Source organism: Pistacia vera, unplaced genomic scaffold (genome assembly GCF_008641045.1).
Source record: "Pistacia vera cultivar Batoury unplaced genomic scaffold, PisVer_v2 Contig749, whole genome shotgun sequence".
NCBI lineage: Eukaryota > Viridiplantae > Streptophyta > Magnoliopsida > Sapindales > Anacardiaceae > Pistacia > Pistacia vera.
In genome coordinates, this window is record NW_022196611.1 from 619,367 (window position 1) to 643,399 (window position 24,033).

The 24,033-nt window shown below is 34.8% G+C and overlaps 2 protein-coding genes across 2 annotated transcripts; both read left to right on the forward strand.

Annotated features, from left to right (window-relative positions):
• Window positions 1-247: 247 nt before the first annotated feature.
• Window positions 248-7,727, forward strand: LOC116115663 (TMV resistance protein N-like). Its single transcript, XM_031401794.1, has 3 exons — window positions 248-383; window positions 805-823; window positions 7,310-7,727. Exons 1-3 carry the CDS (start codon window positions 248-250, stop codon window positions 7,725-7,727), a joined length of 573 nt encoding a protein of 190 aa, XP_031257654.1.
• A 919-nt stretch (window positions 7,728-8,646) lies between these two features.
• Window positions 8,647-12,519, forward strand: LOC116115612 (disease resistance protein RRS1-like). The gene is made up of 5 exons (XM_031401744.1): window positions 8,647-9,559; window positions 9,783-10,136; window positions 10,215-10,425; window positions 10,527-11,005; window positions 11,505-12,519. Exons 1-5 carry the CDS (start codon window positions 8,651-8,653, stop codon window positions 12,075-12,077), a joined length of 2,526 nt encoding a protein of 841 aa, XP_031257604.1. The 5' UTR covers window positions 8,647-8,650; the 3' UTR covers window positions 12,078-12,519.
• The last annotated feature ends 11,514 nt before the right edge of the window (window positions 12,520-24,033 follow it).

Genomic DNA, 24,033 nt, shown 5'->3' on the forward strand with positions numbered 1-24,033 from the left:
GTTTCCTTGACGACGTCCAACTCGTTCCAAATGGCAGAGAGCCGAATGAAATAGGTTGTGACCGAGGTTTTTCCCTGTTTGAGTTCGATGAGGCGTTGTCGGAGGTTAGATGTTTTGGTGAGATCCAACTTCCCATACATCTCCTTGATGTTGGCAAAATCTCGATGGCCATTTTTTTCAGTAGGAGCCCCTCTGCCACCTCTATTGAAAGGTAGTTGTTGATCCATGACCGAACCAACATATTGCAATGGCTCCAGTGGTGTTGAAGGTATGGTTGTGGTGGCGGTTGGAAGGCTTCACCAAGGAAAGGGTCTTTGTTTTTGGTGATAAGGGCACGTTGGAAATCACAAGACCAAAAGGCATAATTATTGGATCCTGTGAGGGTTTGTTTGATGAATTCTGGTCCATCAGAGATTAGTGAGAAGAGCACGTCACCTGGTTTAGGGCGACTGTTGCCGATGGCTGGCACAATGCGAAAAGGGTATATGTAGGGATTCGTATTTGGATCCAAACCCGATTGAGGAAAAGAATCTGGATTGAAACCCGGTATTCCAAATGAGGTTGGGTTAGGTCTGGTTTGAGTTGTGTGGGTAAAAGAATCTAGGTTATAACCTGACATTCCATATGGGCAAAGGGCTAGGTCAGGCCTAGTTTGAGTTGTGTGGGTTGTAGCAGGCTTAGATTGAGTGTTCGAGCTTGAGTTGTGTAGGTTGATTGTATTGGTTGGGTCGTCTGGGTTTTCTGTATTTGTTGGGTTGATCTCCGTTCTGGATTTCTAATAAAATGTTTGCTGTTTGTTTTCAGGGACAAATAAGGGGCTGAGGTGATTGGCTCTAACCGAGTATCCTTCTGGTTTCGGGAACAGAATGAGAGGCTAGGTTGAATTGTAAGCGGAAGCTTTTAGTAATGCTCTAATATCATGTAAGTAATCGATAAAGATAGGCAAGAGGAGCTGTTCAAGACATGATACTGCCAGAGTATGCCAAAGAGAAAGAAAAGAAGAGAGAAAAGTTAGTATATTTCTATATTATTGTTTTAAGCCTGTACAATGGCTAATTTACAGAAGTTCTATAAATGTAAATTAAGAAAGACTAAATACAAATCCCTGTAATTCAATCAATCACATAAATTAAGGTGATTGATTGAAGCCTTAATCACTCCTTAATCTCAACCAGCAGAGATAAAGGAAATCAATAATAAATGTATTGCATTCCATATTTCGTGAATCTAATAATATGAGTCTTTCATATTTCCTAAATCTAATAATAGGAGTCCTGAAAGACTCCCTAATTCAGTAAAAATACTAAAAATTTGCAAATACTAATGCTTAATCATTTGTGAGTTCCCAAAGAAGCGACCAAGAAATATTAAAAAAATTGTGAGCCTTAGACCATCTCCAACCCATTGCACCAATTTGGTGAAAATTTTGGTGCAAAATTGAACCAAATTGGTGTAAATTTTGGTGCAAAACACTATTCCATCTCCAACCCACAACACCAATATTACACTAAAAAGAATATTCCTTAGAATTTTTTTAGAATATTCTTTTTTTTTCTTTTATTGTAATAATCACAATTAATCTATTTCACTCATTATTTTTGTATATATCAATTAAATGTTGGGAATGATATTTTTATTAAATAATAATTATTTTGAAAATTATACTAATTTAATAAAATTAAGCATTTTTAATCAAATAACATTACATTTAATAAGAAAAACATTACTCTAATATAAAATAATCACAAAAAAAAAAAAAGCATGCCATATCTAAGGATTTGATTCTATAACCGATCCAAGCCTACGTGAGTTTTTTCAAAATGAGCAATTAAGAATTATGCAAAAAAGACTCAACAACAAGGTCAAGGATCTCAAAATAACTCTAGTTCTTTTTAATATTTTGATGATCTTACTGGATCCGAAACTAATCTACCGGAATACTAAATTGTATTTGAGTTTATGTTGTATTTTTTTTTATTTTAGTATTTTTAATTAGTATTAATTTTTATTTTGAGTTATTGTAGTTTATATTTGCATTGAATAAAGTTCTATTTTTAATTTTTCATCATTTTTTAAATTATATCATTATTATAATAATAATCAAATTAAATAATACAAATCTCAAATTTGGTTGATTTTTGGTGTAAAATTTAATACTCAAATTAACTTACAAAATTAAAACAAAAACAAAAAAAAAGCAAAATTAAAAAAAAAAAAATATATATATATATATATATATATATATTATATATATATATTTATTCGCACTACAGTGTTGCGCCATTTTGGCGTGGTGCTACAGTATCACGCCAATTTGGCGCAGCATTGTAGCACCACGCCAATTTGGTGTTTTTTACGCCATTTTGGCGTGGGTTGGAGATGCCCTTAATGTATTATGAATAATGAATGTAATTCCTTGATTGGAATGTCACGTGGACTGAAGTTGTTGACTAGCCTTTGAACTTTATCCAAGTTTGTATTAGATGGGAAAAGTAGGAAAAATGTTAATCTAAGTGAAATGGATAACCTAAACAACTTGAGGGTAAAATTACAAATTCAAGGACTGAAAAATATCACCTTGGAAGCCACGTTGGCCGATTTAAAAGCTAAGCAACATGTAACTTCCTAGAATTAAAATGGAAGATGCTTGATCGAAAAATCTAGAACACAATAGAGGTATTACCACCATCCAATGGATTTATGCCACTTGTGAATTTTTTTAATTTCTTCTAGCTTCAAATTAATTGTGATTGGTTGTTATTACTTGACATGCATGTATTGTCTTGTGGTACCACGTCAAAATACCTATGTGTTACTGTAGACTTTCTTGGCTAGATAATACAAGTGCCCCTCCATTATCTCATCAGGGTTGTTACCACAGTCTGAATAAGCAGGTGCTAGAACAACAATGCTACAGACACCGGGGTTTTTACACCGAAATTTTGTACCGGCCTACGTGTCTCCTGACTTAGACCATTCAAGCATTTAACGTTATTAATTTTTTTTTAAAATATAAAAATTTAAAAAAAAAATCTGGAATGGACGGGCGTCCATATGTAATGGACGCCCGTCCATAAGGAATAGACGGGCGTCCCTACTCTAATGGACGTCCGTCCTTAAAGAATGGACGACCGTCTATTAAGTATGGAAAAAAAAAAAATTTAAATTTTAAAATAAATATGGAAATTTTTTTTAAAAAAAAATCTAGAATGGACGCCCGTCCATAAGGAATGGACGGGCGTCCCTACTCTAATGGACGCCAGTCCATAAGGAATGGACGGCCGTGACGCCCGTCCATATTTAATGGACGGGCGTCCATACTTAATTAACTCTTTTTTCTTTTGGCTGGGAACATGTCGCCAACTCTTTTTGCCTTTTCCTTTTCCTTTTTTTTTTTTTCTTTTTTCTAAAAACTAGTAAAGAATCTGGCATGCTGTTTATGTACAAATTATACATGGGTTGTGCGAAAGCTCCACCTGGCAGAGAAAAGAAGCTCCACCTGTTTCGGTACAATTTTTCGGTGCAATTTTTTCGGTGAATATAGTATTTTTCGTGCTAGAATGCCCTTAACCATTTCAAAATCTAAGGCAACTTGGTATATTTTATTTTCTAGGCGTGATGGTTCCTAATTGGCTTTGCGTCTTGAAAAATCTCATAGCACTTAAAATAAGTGATTGTGAAAGATGTCAGTCTCCTCGCATTGCGTAAATTACGTTCCTTGAAATGCTTGCCTCTTTATTGGTTAGATAAACTTTCTTAACATTTTCATGCTATTCTTTCCATCTCTTAATGAAATATTTCTTAGTCAAGACGTCTTGGAATTAATTTGTCAAAACACACACACACACACATAAAGGCATCAAACGGGGACCAAAACTGTAATGCTCTCTGAACTTCCGTTAACTGTTCATGCAGCATCGAGTAAAAGACCAAATTAACCTTACTTTGTCTTTATGTGAATGGATTAATGCATAAAGCACCTTTTATTTTATTTTCTTTGTTTCCTTCCATTATCTCTTATTTCTTTATTTCTTTAATTCTTTTCACTATCTCATCTTCTTGTTCTGTGCAGCCTCTTTTTTTTCTTGCCTTTTCTTTGTTTTCTTTTCTCTATTTCTTTCCACTTCCACAACTTCTTCTTCCACTGCTCATGGTTCAAGATTTGGATTTGTTTTTTGTATTTTTTGGTACACAATTTGATTTTTGCTTGATTTGTGATTGGGTGTTAGATCTAGGGTTTGATTTGTACTTTGATTAGGTTTTGATTTGATTTGTATTAGAGTTTTAATTGGGTTTATTGGTACAGAAAATGAAAACGAAAAGAGGATTGCAGAAAGGGAATAAGTGTGGATGTAGAGTGGGGAAGAAAATGAGAAAGAAGAAAGAAAGGGAGGGGAGGCGAAGAAAAAAATTATATCTTATATTGAATAAAAACAAAAAAAATTGAAAAGACGACTTTACCCTTGATAGCCTAATAGAGTTCAGACGACGTCACTGTTTTGGTTCTCGTTTGCAGCATTCATGAAACTATTGGGGATACTTTGATGAAAATCGGCATAGTTCCCTACAAACACAAATTAATCGAAACTAGGGGCTGGGGGCCAAAGTGATTTTCTCTCTATATATTATCACATCTAGATTGATGTTGCTTCCTTTCTTTCCCTTCTGTTATGGCACTTAGAGTTTGTTTTGGATTTCAGTTTATAGGTTTGTGCATATTTGGGTTTGTTGATGATGATTATTTTGGTAGTTTTTAAATTGGGTTTTTTTTACTTTAATTTGATAGTGTTTAATTAGTGATTGAATTTTTGAATGAAGATCCGTGTATTCGATGAGTGGTGGAAGTTGTTGTTAATGGAACCCCAGTTGGGTGTAAAGAAGAGCATTAGCATCATTTAATACTATTATGTTACAACTAATAAAAATTCAATAATGCTATACTTACTTACGAACTTACTAACCATCTTACTCACATTTGTTTAAATTACATATGGTATCCGTACTATTTTTATGGTATCTGTACTATGCTTTATATTTACAACGGTGAGTAAGACGGTTAGTAAATTCATAAGTAAGCATAACATTATTGATAAAAATTAGTGGCTACCACGTGTCATTGCCTCACACCTTAATATCTATTTCTTCATATTTGTCGGCTTTTTCACTTTGCCAAAAACGAATGTAGCATTTCATTTTTTAGGGTTTCAGCTTTTATGGAAGCACTTTCATTCAAGAAGCACTTTTCCTATAAGACTCACCATTAATCCAACATTAAGATTTAGTTTTACTTATACGTTAAGAAGAAAATTATAAATAAAATAAAAATGGTTCTTCAACATAATACTTTTAGTATATCTAAGCAAAAAATTATGACCTCATTTTGGATTGAAAGATTTTAAAATCCATGGATTTTGTACAATTCATGGATTCAAAATCCGGGTTTTTTGATAAATTTTATTGTTTGTTTTAAATATAAAATTCATGAATTATTGATTCAAATTTCCATACACTTATGTTTGGTTAGATGGATACAATCCATGGATTTGATAAATAATTTTTAACTTTACTCTCAATATCCAAAACCAATAAAAATTCAACTTTCATCTAATTAAATACAATTTTAATATTATTTGATAGAGAAATCCAATTATAATAAATTATTTTTTGTGATTTGGTAAAAAAAAAAAAAAAAAGAATTCCAAGTTAAAAACAAGAATTCCATGTAAAGGTGGAGAGCTCAAAACGAGAAAACGATAAATATATTTTTTTTAATTAAGGTAAAAGATAGATATTAGGATATTAAATTATTAATAATGGTATTATTGGAAAATTAAAATATTACTAAGTCCCCCATTTTATTAAAATTGATGGATTTGGCAAAATCTCACCTACCAAATGGGATTTTAAAACCCTAAAAAATGAAAGATTCTAGAGGGTGATGGAATTGCCAAAATCCATGGATTTCAACCCTTTTTTTTTTTTTAAACCAAACAAAGGATTTTACCAAATCCATGGATTTAACAAAATCATTTATTTAGAATCTCTCAATCCAAAAGAGATCTATAAATTAATAACTATAATTAAATAGAATAACAAACACAAATAGTCAAAGTAATGCAATTTCATAGAATTTTCAATCAATGATAAGTGAAATAATAATATGTTAATTTGTGATATAAATGATGTTTATCTTCCTAATTTTCTATTATTAACATTAAAAAATATTCAATAATATATTATATTTACAAAATCAGATTTATGTTTCAAATAGAATAGGTGGTCCACACGTTTTTGTTTTGTGTCTACAATAATATATTAGAACTTGATGATCAAATGATGAATGATCTCTTTTAAACCGTTTGATTGAATTTATCACTAGCATTTGTTTTGGTCAATGCCAATGAAACGGAGCATATTCTGATTCTGGATCATATCCAACCAATCCAATCATCTTATTGATTGGAAAAAGGGAAAATAAAGCCAAATAGGCTTTATGATAAAGTCCTTCAAATTTGTTTCTAACTTTTCTCACTGATAATCCTCTCAATTTCCTCTTCTTTCTTTTCGCATTTTCTTCCCAACCAGTGACTGCACAAGGTGTGAACAAAAGACCAAAATAGAGACTGCCACGAAGGTTCATCAAAGTGGCAAGCTACTTTGGAGAAAATGAGAAAATGAAAACCATTATAAGAGACACCATGATTTCTTTTTAGTCAAAAGTCAAAAAGTTTAAGTGCCATAAGTTCTCGGAAGGTTCATCAAAGTGGCCAGCTTTCGGTGCCAATTACTAAAGCAAGAGTCAAAAAGTTTTGTGCAAATGCGTGTCCTTTCGTATGAATGGGATTACTTTTTTATGTTTTATTTTCGTTATTTTTATTTATAATCTACCATTCAGTATTATTACTCGATCAATTCCATTATTGAAGAAAAGAAACATTTTTCATATTAATACTATTAACTAAAATTTATAGTTTTACGTTTATAACAGTAAAAACGCAGTTATAATATATTTTAAAGTGTCTTTAAATTATTGAATCCCTTTTCATACACAAAGAAACTTCAAGGAAACAGGAGAAAAAAATAGAAATCGGGGGATAAAAGCAGAGAAATAACTCAAAATTTGCACAAAACTTCTTGTGAAGTTCATGAAATTTTGAGTTGGGTTCTTGATATCTTTTGCATTGCTTACATTTTAAGAGTTTGAGGAGTCTTTCATCAAGTGTTAAAGTTTATTAATGGCATCATCATCATCATCTTCTTCTTCTTCTTCTAGAGTTTATGAAAAATATGATGTTTTTCTTAGTTTTAGGGGGGAGGATACACGTGAAAATTTTACAAGCCATCTCTATGCAGCATTGTATTCAAAGAAAATCAAGACGTTCATTGATAGTTATGATCTCGAAAGAGGAGATGAAATTTCACAAGCACTTTTGAATGCAATTGAAGAATCAAAGATTGCTGTTATTATATTCTCGAAAGGGTATGCCACGTCTAGATGGTGCCTTGAAGAACTTGCAAAAATCATTGAAGGCAAGAAAGCAGAAGATTTGATCCTACCAGTTTTTTATCATGCGGATCCGTCTGATATAAGAAACCAAAAAGGGTCATTTGAAAAAGCATTTGTGAGGCATAAAGAAAAGCAAAGTTCAGAGACGGTGATGAGATGGAGGAATGCTTTGACAAAAGCAGCTAATCTATCCGGATTTGATTCAAGTGACATTAGGTAATTGTTAATTGAAATTCATTGTTGTTGCACATATTAATTTACTTGTTTATTTATTTGTAGTTGTCAAACTGAAAGGGATATAAGTTTGGTTGAATAGATGAAGACACTTATCTTCTTAATTTGGAGAAAATAAATTTATCTATTATATACTGAACTAACAAAAATATCCATAAATTTTAGATATTTGATATATATAATTAATCAAATAAACCTAGTAATATATATATATATATATCTTTTAATTAGCAAGGTTTCCTTGGAGTAAGATATTGTAATTGTAATTAAAAAAACATTAGTAGAAAATAATATAGCGCGTGAAGAAACAAAAAGAAAAATAAAAAAAAAATAAAAATTCAGGTGCAATTAGTTAGAAATTAATATAGAAATTAAACAATAATATTAGTCCATCAGATACAAGGAAGCAAACTGAGATGCTTGGAGTAGAAATGTAGAATTTGTGAAGCATGAAGAACGGTTTGAGCACAACTTAGAGAATTTGGTCAGATGTAAAGCATTTGCACATTTTGATTAATAGTTATTATTTTTTTTTTATTAGCAACTATGGGTTTTACTCTCTGTTTGTTGTTTCACAAGGCGCAATGGAAGATTAAGTACATTAGGCAACTGTTATATATTTTAATAATCACTTAATTACGAAAACTTTGTTAGCATAGATATTGTAATTAAAGTGCATTATTGTTTCTCCTTTGATTTAATTAAACTTATGAATAAACTGTTTTATATCTTGCTAGGCCTGACTCTACATTGGTAGAGGAAATTGTCAGCTATATTTTGAATAAACTGAACCAAATGTCCCCAAGTGACAACGAGAACCTCATTGGAGTAGAATCAAAAATAGAGGAAGTTGAATCGCTATTATGTCTTGGGTTAAAAGATGTTTCAAGTAGTATTGGGATTTGGGGAATGGGTGGAATAGGCAAGACAACTCTTGCTCGTGCAATATTCAACAGAATCTCAAGTCAATTTGAAAAGGCACACTTCCAAGATAATGTCCGAAAAGAATGTGAAAAAAGTGAATTAACTTATTTGAGTCAGAAAGTTCTTTTTGCAATAGTAGATGATAAAGATGCCAATTTAGATTTCATCTTCACAAAAAGGAGACTTTGCAGTATGAAGATTCTTATTTGTTTTGATGATGTAACATGTTTTGAGCAAATAGAAAAGTTTACTGGTGATTGTTTTGGTTCTGGAAGTCGTATCATCATAACATCAAGAGATAAACAAGTGCTTAAAACTTGTGGAGTGGAGCAGGATTACATATACAAGGTTAAGGAGTTATCATATTATGAGGCTCTTGAACTTTTTTGTCGACATGCCTTCAAACAAAATCAACCCACTGCAGGTTACATGGAGCTATCTGAATTGGCATTAACATTTGCTAAAGGCATTCCATTAGCTCTTAAAACTTTGGGTGGTTTGCTATTTGAGAAGACAAAATCAGAATGGGAAGATGAATTGAATAAGCTTGAAAGAATTTCGAATCCGAAGATCGAAGATGTGCTGAAAATAAGTTACGATGGATTAGATGATGAACATAAAAATATATTTCTAGATATTGCATGTTTCTTTAATGGAGATGATAAGAATTTTGTGATGAAAATCCTAGATGACAATGGGTTTGCTGCAAAGAGTGGAGTAAGTGCTCTCATTGATAAATCTCTCATAACTCAACCAGAAAATGACAAGATAATAATGCATGATTTATTACAAGAAATGGGGAGGAAAATTGTCTCCAAAGAATCAAAAAATCTTGGCAAGCGCAGTAGGTTATGGCATCGTGAAGATATCAATCGTGTATTGAAGACAAACATGGTGAGAGATCACCTCATTAACTTTTCGTACACATATTTGTTCACTTATTTTTTATTTTTTAAATTTTTTAATGTGCATTATGTGTTGTTCTTGCATGTATATACCCTTTTATCCCTTTCCCAGTAAGGTACTATATTTAAATATTAGCATAAGAAAGTTGAGAAAAGTAATTGAGACTTATTACACATGGGATGCTAACTTACTGTCACTTCTTGATCACTAGGGGACTGGAGCAATTGAATGCATTCGTTTGGAAATGTCAAAAGCAAAACCTTTCAAGTTACATCCCCACGCTTTCTCAAACATGCATAACCTCAGATTCTTGGATTTTTATTGCGATATTGGTTGCTCATGCAACTTTTACAACTCACACTGTAAAGGTGGCTACATATGCAAAGAAGGGGAGATTGATAATAAGGTTCATCCTTCTGAAGATCTTGAATTTGTTCTTTTTGAACTAAGGTACTTCTGTTGGTATGGATATCCGTTGCCATCATTGCCATCAACTTTTGATGTAGAGAATCTTGTTTCACTTGTCATGCCATGTAGCAAGATTAAAATTTTGAATTTTGTCCAGGTACATATATACCTTGAATATTCTTTTTTTTTTTTTATTGAAAATTATAATACGATTAATTTTTTTTTTTTCTTGTAGCAATATGATAAATTGAAACACATTAATCTCAGCAACTCAAAGCTCCTAACCAGAATCCAAGACCTCTCAATGATCCCAAATGTTCAGAGTTTGATTCTAGAAGGTTGTACAAGTTTGATTAAGGTTTTTTCATCTAAAAAATATCTCGAGAAGCTTGCTATAATCAATCTTCGAGGTTGTAAAAGCCTCAAGAGTTTTCCTAACACCAGTTGTAAGTTGATCATACTCAAATCTAATGATACTGCCATTATGATGAATACATTTGAATAGACCTTTCTAATTTGTATTGCTTTTTTTTTTTTTTTTTATCAGGTTTGAAGTCTCTTGAGTCTCTAGATCTATCTAGTTGTCAAATCCCTAAGTCATTTGGTAATCTCAGCCAATTATCCTTTCTAAGAAAATTATTTCTTGTCGGACAAAATTTTGAGTTAATACCAGGCATCGAAAAGCTTTCTAATTTGGTTACTTTGCACGTATGTAATTGCCAAAGGCTTCGATCCTTGCCAGAGCTTTCTAATTTGGTTGAATTGGACGTAAGTAATTGCCAAAGGCTTCGATCCTTGCCAGAGCTTTCTAATTTGGTTACTTTACACGCACGTAATTGCCAAAGGCTTCGATCCTTGCCAGAGCTTCCAGGTCTTTATAATTTGTATGCAGATAATTGCACATCATTAGAGGCATTACGTGTTCCTTTGTTAAGGAGAACAACTATCAGGCTTGCCAATTGTCACAAACTGGATAGGAATGTGCTCAAAGCCAACGTGGAAAATGCTCTGGAATTATATGCTGAGGTCTGTAGATCTTTTTCTCTCCTTTACATAATATATATTTTAAAATTTTTTAAAGTTAATCTAATTTGATATTTTATTATTTTTGGATTAGAAACAAAATCCTAAAGTGAAAAATACAATAGTACTACTAAAATATTCATATCTCAAGTGATGTGTCAATACATATGACATTGACACATAAAAAAAAAAAAAAAAAAAAAAAAATGATGTATGAATGATTTGGCAATACCCATATAACGGCACATCATTTGGAATATGAATTTGAGGGATGAGTATCCTGACTGAAGAGAAAAAAAAAAAAAAAAAAAACTCCTTAAAAGGAGACGGTGCTTTTCACCGAATCACCGTCTATGTTCCAAGTTAAAAAGGCTATTTAAAAATGAACTTTATTTTTGAGGTAGTTTTAGGTTGAGGAATAATTTTCTTTCTTATTTTGGGTATTATATAATTTAATTGTTGCCCTACTTCTCTTTTAAAAGTAGTGACTTTCTTGGTGCAGAGGCGGAAGCATTCAGCACCATTCTTGCAAGGTTGTTTCCCTGGAAATGAAATTCCAAATTGGTATAGCTATCAAAATATGGGATCTTCTATGATAATCAAGCTACTACCAGATCTTACGAACTATAAATCAATAGTCTTTGATGTGTGCTTTGTTGTAAATCCACATCATCCTGTTGATCATGGTCCACCTCTCCTTGATTCTGAGTTATTTGACGAGTACTGGCATTACCATTTCCACTCTCACGTGGAAAAGCACTACATTCCACTAGATCATGTATGCGTGATGGGTATGTCCGTGGAAAAACAAGGAGATGAACATGCGTGGAATGAACTAGGGAATGCCTCCGTTTTTTTGCATTTTCATTGTCTTTATGAAAATCTAAAATACTGCGAGGTGAAAAAGTGCGGGGTTAATATATCCTATGAAAAAGCTGAGAAGGAAGAATCCACACAAATTTCAGCACCAAAGAAAAGGAGGAAGGGAAAGAGCAGTGGCGGATCCAGCCACTTTTTGGGTTTGGGTGGGTCATGCCCCACCCTCAATTTGTGTGGGTTTGCAGGCCTAGATTAAGTGTTTTAGCTTGAGTTGTTTAGGTTGATTGTATTGGTTGGGCCGTCTGAGTTTTTTGTATTTGTAGGGTTGATCTTGATTCTGGATTTCTGAATAAAGTGTTTGCTGTTTGTTTTCAAGGACAAATAAGGGGTTGAGGTGATTGGCTCTAACTGAGTATCCTTCTAGTTTCGGGAACAGAATGAGAGGCTAGGTTGAATTGTAAGCGGAAGCTTTTAGTAATGCTCTAATATCATGTAAGTAATCGAGAAAGAGAGGCAAAGAGGAGCAGTTCAAGACAATGATACTGCCAGAGTATGCCAAAGAGAAAGAAAAGAAGAGAGAAGAAGTTATGTATATTTCTATATATACTGTATTGTAAGCCTGTACAATGGCTAATTTATACAAGTTCTGTAAATGTAAATTAAGAAAGATATAAATACAAATCCCTTTAATTCAATCAATCACATAAATTAAGGTGATTGATTGAAGCCTTAATCACTTCTTAATCTCAACCAGCAGAGATAAAGGAAAATCAATAATAAATGTATTGCATTCCATATTTCGTGAATCTAATAATAGGAGTCTTTCATATTTCATAAATCTAATAATAGGAGTCTTGAAAGACTCTCTAATTCAATAAAAATACTAAAAAATTTGCAAATACTAATGCTTAATCATTTGTGAGTTCCCAAAGAAGCAACCAAGAAATATTAAAAAAATTGTGAGCCTTAGATGTATTATGAATAATGAATGTAATTACTTGATTGGAATGTCACGTGGGCTGAAGTTGTTGACTAGCCTTTGAACTTTATCCAAGTTTGTATTAGATGAGAAGAGTAGGAAAAATGTTAATCTAAGTGAAATGGATAAGCTAAACAACTTGAGGGTAAAATTACAAATTCAAGGATTGAAAAATATCACCTTGGAAGCCACGTTGGCCGATTTAAAAGCTAAGCAACATGTAACTTCCTAGAATTGAATTGAAAAATCTAGAATACAATGGAGGTATTACCACCATCCAATGGATTTATGCCACTTGTGAATTTTTTTTTTTATTTCTTCTAGCTTCAAATTAATTGTGATTGGCTGACATGCATGTATTATCTCGTGGTACCACGTCAATAATACCTATGTGTTAATGTAGACTTTCTTGGCTAGATAATACAAGTGCCCCTCCATTGTCTCATCAAGGTGGTTACCACAGTCTGAATGAGCAAGTGCTAGAAAGCCTTTAATCATTTCAAAATCTAAGGCAACTTGGTATATTTTATTTTCTAGGCGTGACGATTCCTAATCGGCTTTCTGTCTTGAAAAATCTCATAGCACTTAAAATAAGTGATTGTGAAAGATGTCAAAGTCTCCCCGCATTGCGTAAATTATCTTCCTTGAAATGCCTGCCTCTTTATTGGTTAGAGAAACTTTCTTAATAATTTCATGCTATTCTTTCCCTCTCTTAATGAAATATTTCTCTAATCACTTTGCCACCTATAGTTTTGGAATTAATTTGTCAAGACCTTATATATATTATGAGAGAAAATCACTTTGCCCCCTATAGTTTTGGTAGATCTTTGTGAGAAAAAAAATGCATAGTTCCCTACAAACTCAAATTGATCGAAACTAGGGGGTCGGGGCCAAAGTGATTTTCTCTCTATATATTATTACATCTTAATTGTAAAATATCATATCAATTCAATAAGATGAATCTAATAGAAATTAAACATGATCTTGATGAAATCTAAATGAATCGATTCCAACCGTGTTCACCTAGATTGATGTTGCTTCCTTTCTTTCCCTTCTGTTATGGTACTTAGAGTTTGTTCTAGATTTCAGTTTATAGGTTTGTGCATATTTGGGTTTGTTGATGGTGATTATTTTGGTGGTGATTTTTGGCTGTTTTTAAATTGGGTTTTTTTTTTAACTTTAATTTGATAGTGTTTAATTAGTGATTGAATTTTTGGATGCAGATCCGTGTATTAAGATGGGTGGTGGAAGTTGTTGTGAATGGGGCACCTGTTGGGTGGAAAGGAGAGTATCAGCATCATTTAATACTATTATGTTGAAACTTATAAAAATTAGTGTCTACCACGTGTCATTGCCTCACGCCTTAATATCTATTTCTTCATATTTGTCGGATTTTTCACTTTGCCAAAAACCACCATATTTCTTCATATTTGTCGAATATAGCATTTCATTTTGCAGGGTTTCAGCTTTTATGGAAGCACTTTCATTCAAGAAGCACTTTTCCTAAAAACCACCATTAATCCAACATTAAGATTTAGTTTTTCATATATATTAAGAAGAAATTTATAAATAAAATAAAAATGGTTCTTCAATATAGTACTTTTAGTATATCTAAGCAAAAAATTATGACCTCGTTTAGATTGAACGATTTTAAAATCCATGTATTTTGTACAATTCATGAATTCAAAATCCATGTATTTGATAAATTTTATTGTTTGATTTAAATATAAAATTCATGAATTATTGATTTAAATTTCATGCACTTATGTTTGGTTAGACGGATACAATTCATAGATTTGATAAATAATTTTCAACTTTACCCTCAATATCCAAAACCAACAAAAATTCAATTTTTATCTAATTAAATACAAGTTAAATTATATTTGATAAAGAAGTCCAATTATAATAAATTATTTTTTGTGATTTGGTTAAAAAAAAAAAAAAAGAATTCCCAGTTAAAAACAAGAATTCCATGTAAAGGTAGAGAGCTCAAAAAGAAAAAACGAAAAATATATTTCTTTTAATTAAGGTAAAAGGTAGATATTAGGATATTAAATTATTAATAATGGTATTATTGGAAAATTAAAATATTACAAAGTCTCCCATTTTATTAAAATTGATGGATTTGGCAAAATCCCACACCCTAAAAAATGAAAGATTCTAGAGGGTGATGGAATTGCCAAAATCCATGGATTTAACAAAATCATTTATTTAGAATCTCTCAATCCAAATGAGATCTATAAATCAATAACTATAATTAAATAGAATAACAAACACAAATAGTCAAATTAATGCAATTTCATAGAATTTTCAATCAATGATAAGTGAAATAATAATATGTTAATTTGTGATATAAATGATGTTTATCTTCATAATTTTCTAAAATTTTCTATTATTAACATTAAGAAAATATTCAATAATATATTATACTTACAAAATTAGATTTATGTTTCAAATAGAATAGGTGGTCCACACGTTTTTGTTTTGTGTCTACAATAATATATTAGAACTTGATGACCAAATGATGAATGATCTCTTTTAAACCGTTTGATTGAATTTATCACTAGCATTTGTTTTGGTCAATGCCAATGAAACGGAGCATATTCTGATTCTGGATCAGATCGGACGAATCCAATCATCTTATTGATTGGAAAAAAAGGAAAATAAAGCAAAATAGGCTTGAGTTGTGTAGGTTGATTGTATTGGTTGGGCCGTCTGGGTTTTCTGTATTTGTTGGGTTGATCTCGATTCTGGACTTCTAATAAAGTGTTTGCTGTTTGTTTTCAGGGACAAATGAGGAGCTAAGGTGATTGGCTCTAATCGAGTATCCGTTTTGTTTCAGGAACAGAATGAGAGGTAGGTTGAATTGTAAGCGGAAGCTTTTAGTAATGCTCTAATACCATGTAAGTAATGGAGAAACAGAGACAAAAGAGGAGTAGTTCAAGACAATGATACTGCTAGAGTATGCCAAAGAGAAAGAAAAGGGAGATAAAAATTTATGTATATTTCTATATATATTGTATTGTAAACCTGTATAATGGCTAATTTATACAAGTTCTGTAAATGTAAAATAAGAAAGAAATAAATACAGATCCCTGTAGTTCAATCAATCACATAAATTTAGGTGATTGATTGAAGCCTTAATCACTCCTTAATCTCAATCAGCAGAGATTAAGGGAAATCAATAATAAATGTATTAAATTTCATATTTCGTGAATCTAATAATAAGAGTCTTGAAAGACTTCCTAATTCAGTAAAAATACTAAAAAATTTGCAAATACTAATGCTTAATCATTTGTGAGTTCCCGAAAAAGCGACCAAGAAATATTAAAAAAATAGTGAGCCTTAGATGTATTATGAATAATGAATGTAATTCCTTGATTGGAATGACACGTGGACTGAAGTTGTTGACTAGCCTTTGAACTTTATCCAAGTTTGTATTAAATGAGAAGAGTAGGAAAAATGTTAATCTAAGTGAAATGGATAAGCTTTACAAATTCAAGGATTGAAAAATATCACCTTAGAAGCCACGTTGGCCGATTTAAAAGCTAAGCAACATGTAACTTCCTAGAATTGAATTGGAAGATGCTTGATAGAAAAACCTAGAATACAATAGAGGTATTACCACCATCCAATGGATTTATGCCACTTGTGAATTTTTGTTTATTTCTTCTAGCTTCAAATTAATTGTGATTGGTTGTTATTACTTGACATGCATGTATTATCTCGTGGTACCAAGTCAATAATACCTATGTGTTACTGTAGACTTTCTTGGCTAGATAATAAAAGTGCCCCTCCATTGTCTCATCAGGGTGGTTACCACAGTCTGAATGAGCAGGTACTAGAAAGCCTTTAACCATTTCAAAATCTAAGGCAACTTGGTATATTTTATTTTCTAGGCATGACGATTCCTAATTGGCTTTCCGTCTTGAAAAATCTCATAGCACTTAAAATAAGTGATTGTGAAAGATGTCAAAGTCTCCTCGCAATGCATAAATTACCTTCCTTGAAATGCATGCCTCTTTATTGGTTAGAGAAACTTTCTTTAACATTTTCATGCTATTCTTTCCATCTCTTAATGAAATATTTCTTAGTCAAGACATCTTGGAATTAATTTGTCAAGACCTTATATATATATATATATATATAGTAAAACTTCTCTATAGTTATAATAGTGGAACTAACCAATTTTATTACTATAAGGAGGTTATAACTTAATAAAGGTGTAATTATAAAAATTATTGGTTTGATTTTTTATTTTATAATTCATGCTTTAGTAGTATAGTATTAGGATTTCAATTCATATTGTAGTAGTTTTAGGATTTCAATTCAGCACTTTAATTGCCTACTTTTGAAACCGATAGAAGATCGTATCTTAGAACAAGCAAAGATAAGTGTCATTGATGAAATTGTAAATGCAGTTGATGCATGGTCAATTGATGTGAAGCCACAGATAATTGCCAATGGTTTTAAGCATTACAAAATTAGGACCCCCAATGTCGATGAATTGCAAGTTACAAATGAAGTGAATGAGGAGAATAAAAGTCATTGTAGAATTGAGGGATCAGATTCGACAACTTCACTGCACTAATTGAATGGATATTAATGTCTTCTTCGATCATCCAAATGAGCAACAAATCATGTTTAGTTTAACCAAAGAATAAATCATTGCTGCAATTAGACAAGAAGAGAAAGAAAATAATCCTGAGGATGATAGTATGGAAATACAAAAAGTTTCGTGTCATGAAACTCTAAACATGCTTGAGAAGCTAGAAATATTTTTGCTTAACAAGAAGATGTCCATGTTAGCGAGTTATTACGTACTCACGAGGTAAAATATATGGTAACAACTCTAAAACATAAATCATTGTCTAAACAACTTTAGATAAATATTTTATTTCAACTTAAACCTTTAATGTAACATAACATATATTTTTTTGTAATATACATATAATTATTACTATGTAGAGGCAGTTTTCCTTAAGGCGGGAATTAGAAAAACTATAACTTATTACAATATGGAGTTTATTTTTATTTATAACTATCTCAAATTGGGACTAGAATTTTTTATGACTGTGTAAAGTTTATTCCTATATAAAGTATCACTATAAAGAGGTTTTACTGTATATATTATGAGAGAAAATCTCTTTGCCCCCTATAGTTTTGGTAAATCTTGTGAGAAACTATGCAGATTTTCATCAAGTGCCCCCCATTATTTCATAAAGGCATCAAACGAGGACCAAAACTGTAATGCTGTCTGAACTTCCGTTAACTGTTCATGCAGCATCGAGTAAGAGATCAAGTTAACCTTACTTTGTCTTTATGTGAATGGATTAACACATAAAGCACCTTTTATTTTATTTTATTTTCTTTGTTTCCTTCCATTATCTCTTATTTCTTTAGTTGTTTAATTCTTTTCACTATCTCATCTTCTTGTTCTATGCAGCCTCTTTTTTTTTGTTTTGTTTTCTTTATTTCTTTCCACTTCCACAACTTCTTCTTCTTCCACCACTCATAGTTCAAGATTTGGATTTCTTCATGGTTCAAGATTTGGATTTGTTTTGGCTATTTTTTGGTACACAATTTGATTTTTGCTTGATTTGTGATTGGGTGTTAGATCTAGGGTTTGATTTGAACTTTGATTAGGTTCATTGGTACAGAAAATGAAAACGAAAAGAGGATTGCAGAAAGGGAATAAGTGTTGAAGTAGAGTGGGGAAGAAAATGAGAAAGAAGAAAGAAAGGGAGGGAGGGGAGGGGAAAAAATTATATCTTATATTGAATAAAACAAAAAAGTTGAAAAGACGACTTTACCCTTGATAGCCTAATAGAGTTCAGACGAGGTCACTGTTTTGGTCCTCGTTTGAAGCATTTATGAAATTATTGGGCATACTTTGACGAAAATCTGCATAGTTCCCTGCAAACTTAAATTAATCGAAACTAGGGGCTGGGGGCCAAAGTGATTTTCTCTCTATATACTATTGCATCTGAATTGTAAAATACCATATCAATTCAATAAGATGAATCTAATAGTAATTAAACATGATCCTGAAGAAATCTAAATGAAACGATTCCAACCGTGTTCACCTAGATTGATGTTGCTTCCTTTCTTTCCCTTCTGTTATGGTACTTAGAGTTTGTTCTGGATCTTAGTTTATAGGTTTGTGCATATTTGGGTTTGTTGATGATGATTATTTTGGTTATGATTTTTGGTTGTTTTTAAATTAGGTTTTTTTTTTTTTTTTACTTTAATTTGATAGTGTTTAATTAGTGATCGAATTTTTGAATAAAGATCCGTGTATTAGATGGGTGGTGGAAGCAGTTGTTATTGGGGCCCCTGTTGGGTGGAAAGAAGAGCATTAGCATCATTTAATACTATTATGTTAAAACTAATAAAAATTAGAGGCTACCACGTGTCATTGCCTCACGCCTTAATATCTATTTCTTCATGTTTGTCGGCTTTTTCACTTTGCCAAAAACGAATGTAGCATTTCATTTTTCAGGGTTTCAGCTTTTATGGAAGCACTTTCATTCAACAAAGCACTTTTTCTAAAAATCACCATTAATCCAACATTAAGATTTAGTTTTACTTATATATTAAGAAGAAATTTATAAATAAAATAAAACTGGTTCTTCAACATAATACTTTTAGTATATCTAAGCAAAGAATTATGACCTTGTTTGGATTGAAAGATTTTAAAATCCATGGATTTTGTACAATTCATGGATTCAAAATCCAGGTAATTGATAAATTTTATTGTTTGTTTTAAATATAAAATTCATGAATTGTTGATTCAAATTTCCATACACTTATGTTTGGTTAGATGAATACAATCCATGGATTTGATAAATAATTTTCAACTTTACTCTCAATATCCAAAACCAATAAAAATTCAACTTTCATCTAATTAAATACAAGTTAAATTATATTTGATAGAGAAGTCCAATTATAATAAATTATTTTTTGTGATTTGGTAAAAAAAAAAAAAAAAGAAGTCCAGTTAACAAGATTCCATGTAAGGTGGAGAGCTCAAAAAGAAAACGATAATATATTTCTTTTAATTAAGATAAAGCGTGGTTATTGGAATATTAAATTATTATAATGATATTATGAAAAAATTAAATATTACAAATCTCTCATTTTATTAAAATTGATGATTTGGCAAAATCCCACCTGCCAATTGGCATTTTAAAACCCTAAAAGATAAAGATTCTAGAGGGTGATGGAATTGCAAAAATCCTGGATTTCAACTTTTTTTTTTTTTTTTTAAACCAAATGAAGGATTTTATCAAATCCATGGATTTAACAAATCATTTATTTAGAATTCTTTTTCCCAATAAGATCTATTAGATGTAAAAATCTACCTGTACGGAAAGGGGGGTCTGATCCCGTAGTTGAGGCCACTAGCGATCCGCTGCACCTGCACACGTAGAGAAACACACGCGTGAAGCGAACGGAAACACCGGGGTGTGTTTGCCGTAGGCACTCTGACGCTCAGTCAGCAAGGCTGAAAGGGTTAATATAGTGAGGGCTAAGGAATAAGAGATTACCGGAAGTCTAGTCGGGGACTGTGACTACGCGAATAAGTGAAACTCTCGAGTAAAGAGTCTCGGGTTAAGGTGTAATGTCGATGTCCATTGTGGAGGGCTGGCCTCTGCTTATATAGTGGTCGTCTGGTCTCCAATCCTGGTGGGAGCAGGAGTCCTAATATGACTCCGTGTACACCCTCGAAAGACATTATGATCGTGGTGAGTTGTCTTACCAGTGTCCAAATAGGAAGGTAACTCTGTTTAAGAGAATTCGCTAAGTAGGAAAGTGATCAGGAATAGGAAGGCGTCTTTGAATAGGAGGTTGATTGGGAGTAGGAAAGTACTATGACAGGGCTGTGGGCTCTGGATTCGTCCGTGGACCTAGGAAATGGGCTAGGTTTGAGAGGCTTGTGCCCGCTTGATTTGGGCCGGTTTATACCTCATGTTAAAATAGGACTAACATGACTTGGGCCTTTACAGGACTGGGCCTGGTCCATCGTCGCTAATGGTCCTATTTTCCTATTTGGGCCAAGGACGATTTTTGGCCCTAACAGTTTGTCCCCCACTCTCTGAGTTGAGAGTATCTCAAGTCAGAGAGTAGGTTGCGCTCAAGGCGAGCTCGTTCCTTCCTCATGGACGAGCGATCATTGGAAAGAGCTGACCGACGCAAGTGATTTGATTGGATCTTGGTCGGTATCCATTCCTGAACAAGAGCACGCCACCACGCGGTGTGCCTGATCGGTTCGACGAGCCGAAGAGCTGAAAGCTAGGTTAGGTCGCTCGGTACGTTAGCGCGATTATCACAGAAACCGCGCGAGGGGAATTATTCGTCCTTCCAGATCGGGCGAAGCTCAGGAAGTTTATTGAGGGGATCCATTCGGTCGGGCTGTTGGGACGACCAGATAAGTGGGGAGACCGATCATGTTGACCATTCGTTCGCCTCGGACGGACGAATGGACGAGGCTTGATGGTTTTCTGAAAAGTTTAACCCGGGCTGCTCCAAGCTCATGCGTCGATCGACCGGGTCTACCGGGTCTTCCGGGACGGTTGAATGCGTGACGTCTGAGAAGGCTCTTGACCTGAGAAGCTTAGTCGGTGGGACGGATAGAAAGGCCTAGTACACTGTTGGGGCGAATATCGGACGTGTGTCAGAACATATTTTTGGATGTTCAGGCTGAGTCGGCCAGGAGGGTCTGGCGACCGAGATGCGGAATCCGTACAGGTCCACGATTTCCCAAGTGGTTAGGATCGCTGCCACGTGTATGGTGGTGATCTGTCTGTCGTTTCGAGAGCGGGAAAACGAAGAGACTCCTAACACCTAGCCAATCGCAATTTGCCATGTGTTCACGCTTTCTTTACAAATTTGGAGAATCGGCTGTTCGTCTTCCATTTGCGTTGGTTTTGGGTTTTCGTCTGAAAAATTTCTTTTCCTGTTTTTCTTCGTTTTTGTCCCCGTTTCTTGAGCGAAGGTGGTCTTCTACAATCATCCAAGGTAATTCTTCCTTTTGGCGTCGTTTTGCTGTGCTTTAGGTAGATTTTCTTTTTTGATAAAATTCCTGGGAAGTAAAATAAGGGTGTTTTGAGTTTTTGGGTGGGTTTAAACTGGGTTTCCAAGCGTTTTGGTGTTAGGACTTTGGTGAATACGCCTGGGTTTGAGTTTTCCGGTGGATATCCGAGAAGAATTTGGTCGTAGGTGAATCTTCTGGGTTTTTTGGTTTGGGCCTGGAAGACGAAGTCGACTTTGGCGTTGTTTGGGTCGGTCGGTACGTCTGACCGAGTGGCGAGGAGGCGTGTGGATTAGGGGATCGGTCACTCAGGGCGAGTAAGTTTAGGTTGAGGGATTAGTGATCGAGGTGAGTAGACAGCTAGGTTTGAAGTTTGAGGTGGATCGGTCGTCTGGGGCGAACGAGTTGGTGCTCTATTGATTTTGGCTTAGGTTCGTTCGGTTGGAGGGGTCGACCCAGGGCAGAGGCTCGTTGTGGGGCAGATTGACTAGCAAGCTTTCACTCTTTCGGTCGGTCGGCTAGTTGGGGCGACTGGCTAAGATTCCACTTTGGTAGAACGGGTCGACCGATGTTGAGGAGGCTGATTTTGAGGGCATCGTTCGGTGTTGAAGGGCGATCTGTGGTTGGTTAACACTTGTGATTTAGTTCTAGTTTCTTAAGGAGTCGGTCGGTTGGAGCGGGCGAGTGATCCGATGTCAGGCGATACGTCCACAGGTTCGAGTCAAGAGGTGGACTTGGGGGACGAGTATGAGCGTGCCCCGACTATGGTGGTAATGCCTGAAGGGAGTGTTCTGGTCGGTGTGCCGACCGGAGTTAGTGTGGCTGTTCCAGGGTCGAGTGGAGCTGGACCGAGTGGCTCGGGTCGGTATGGTAGGAGTGGGGAAGACTCCGGAGGGGCTGACAGTCCCTCTTCATCCGGTAGTAGCTCTGAGGAAGGGCCGAGCCAGCACGGCAGTGGGATTCTGACCAGGGATTATCCGCCCGTGCTGAGGGATGGTGACATGTGGCGTATCCGTACACTGTATCATATCCCTGGTTCTGTTAAAGTCCGGACCCCGCGGTCGTACGAGCGTGTTGACTGGGAGGCTGAAGGTTGGGTCTGCGTGTACGAGAAATGGTTTCATGATGGGTTGAGGTTGCCTGTGCCTCGCCTCGTCTGGGAGGTGCTGAATCACTTCATCATCGCCCCCTCCCAGCTTATGCCGAACGCCTGGAGGCTGTTGATGGCCTTGGAGGATCTGTGTGTTCGGCATCGGATTGTGTTCAGGTTGCACGAGCTGCTGTACTCATACTTCCTGAAAGAGAACGATAAGGAGAAGGGCCGATATTTGCTGAACTTGAGGCACGATCGGTCTCATCTGGTGACCGACCTGCGGTCTAGTGATAAAAACTAGAAAGACCGCTACTTTTTTCTTGAAGGGTTAGGCCGTTTTCGGAGATAGGGGCATGGGCGAGATCCCGATCGGGTGGCAAGCCACTGGTGAGAACTTCGTTGTTTCTTTCGTACTTTTGATTACTAAATCTTGATTATGTTTTTTGTTTGCAGAGCTTGATTTCAATCGCGCTGGGCAGAGCGGGGACGGCTTGGATGTAGCTACCCAGAGGGTGTTAGCCATCCCATTGGAGCAGAGGGATTGGCGAGTAGTGCTGGCCGAGTCTAATCTGAGGAGCAGTATTCTTTGGGCCGGAGTAGAGGCTATTCAGAGAGGTACTCCCTTCCCCTCGCTGAAGCAGACTTGGGATGTGCTCCTGAGTCGATACTCCAACCATATCATTTTTGGTGAGTCCGGGCTGAACCCACTAACCGTTGGAGAGTTTGCACTTGCAGAGTCACTGATGAAAAAATTGACTGTCCCGAGCGCGAGCGAATCCATCGCCAGGCGTCGAGAGAAGAGGAAGAGGGAGTCGTTGGTGAGAGCGGATGTGAGGGTTGAAGATGTATTGGCGACGCCGCCCAGTCGGCAGCCACCGAGTCAGCAGCCTTCGGTAGGAGTCGGGTCGTCCCAGGCTGCCGTTGTGGATAAGGAGGCCAGGACTATCACTATTACGATTCCGGCTACTGCGTCGACTTACTCGGACGCGATATCTATGAGTAAGTTGGCTGACTCTTTCTTGTTCCCAGCGGACGAGGCGCGTCTGAACCAGATGGGTGCGGTTGCTGTCGCTGACTAGGGTGTATCCCGCGTCGTTCAGGTATGG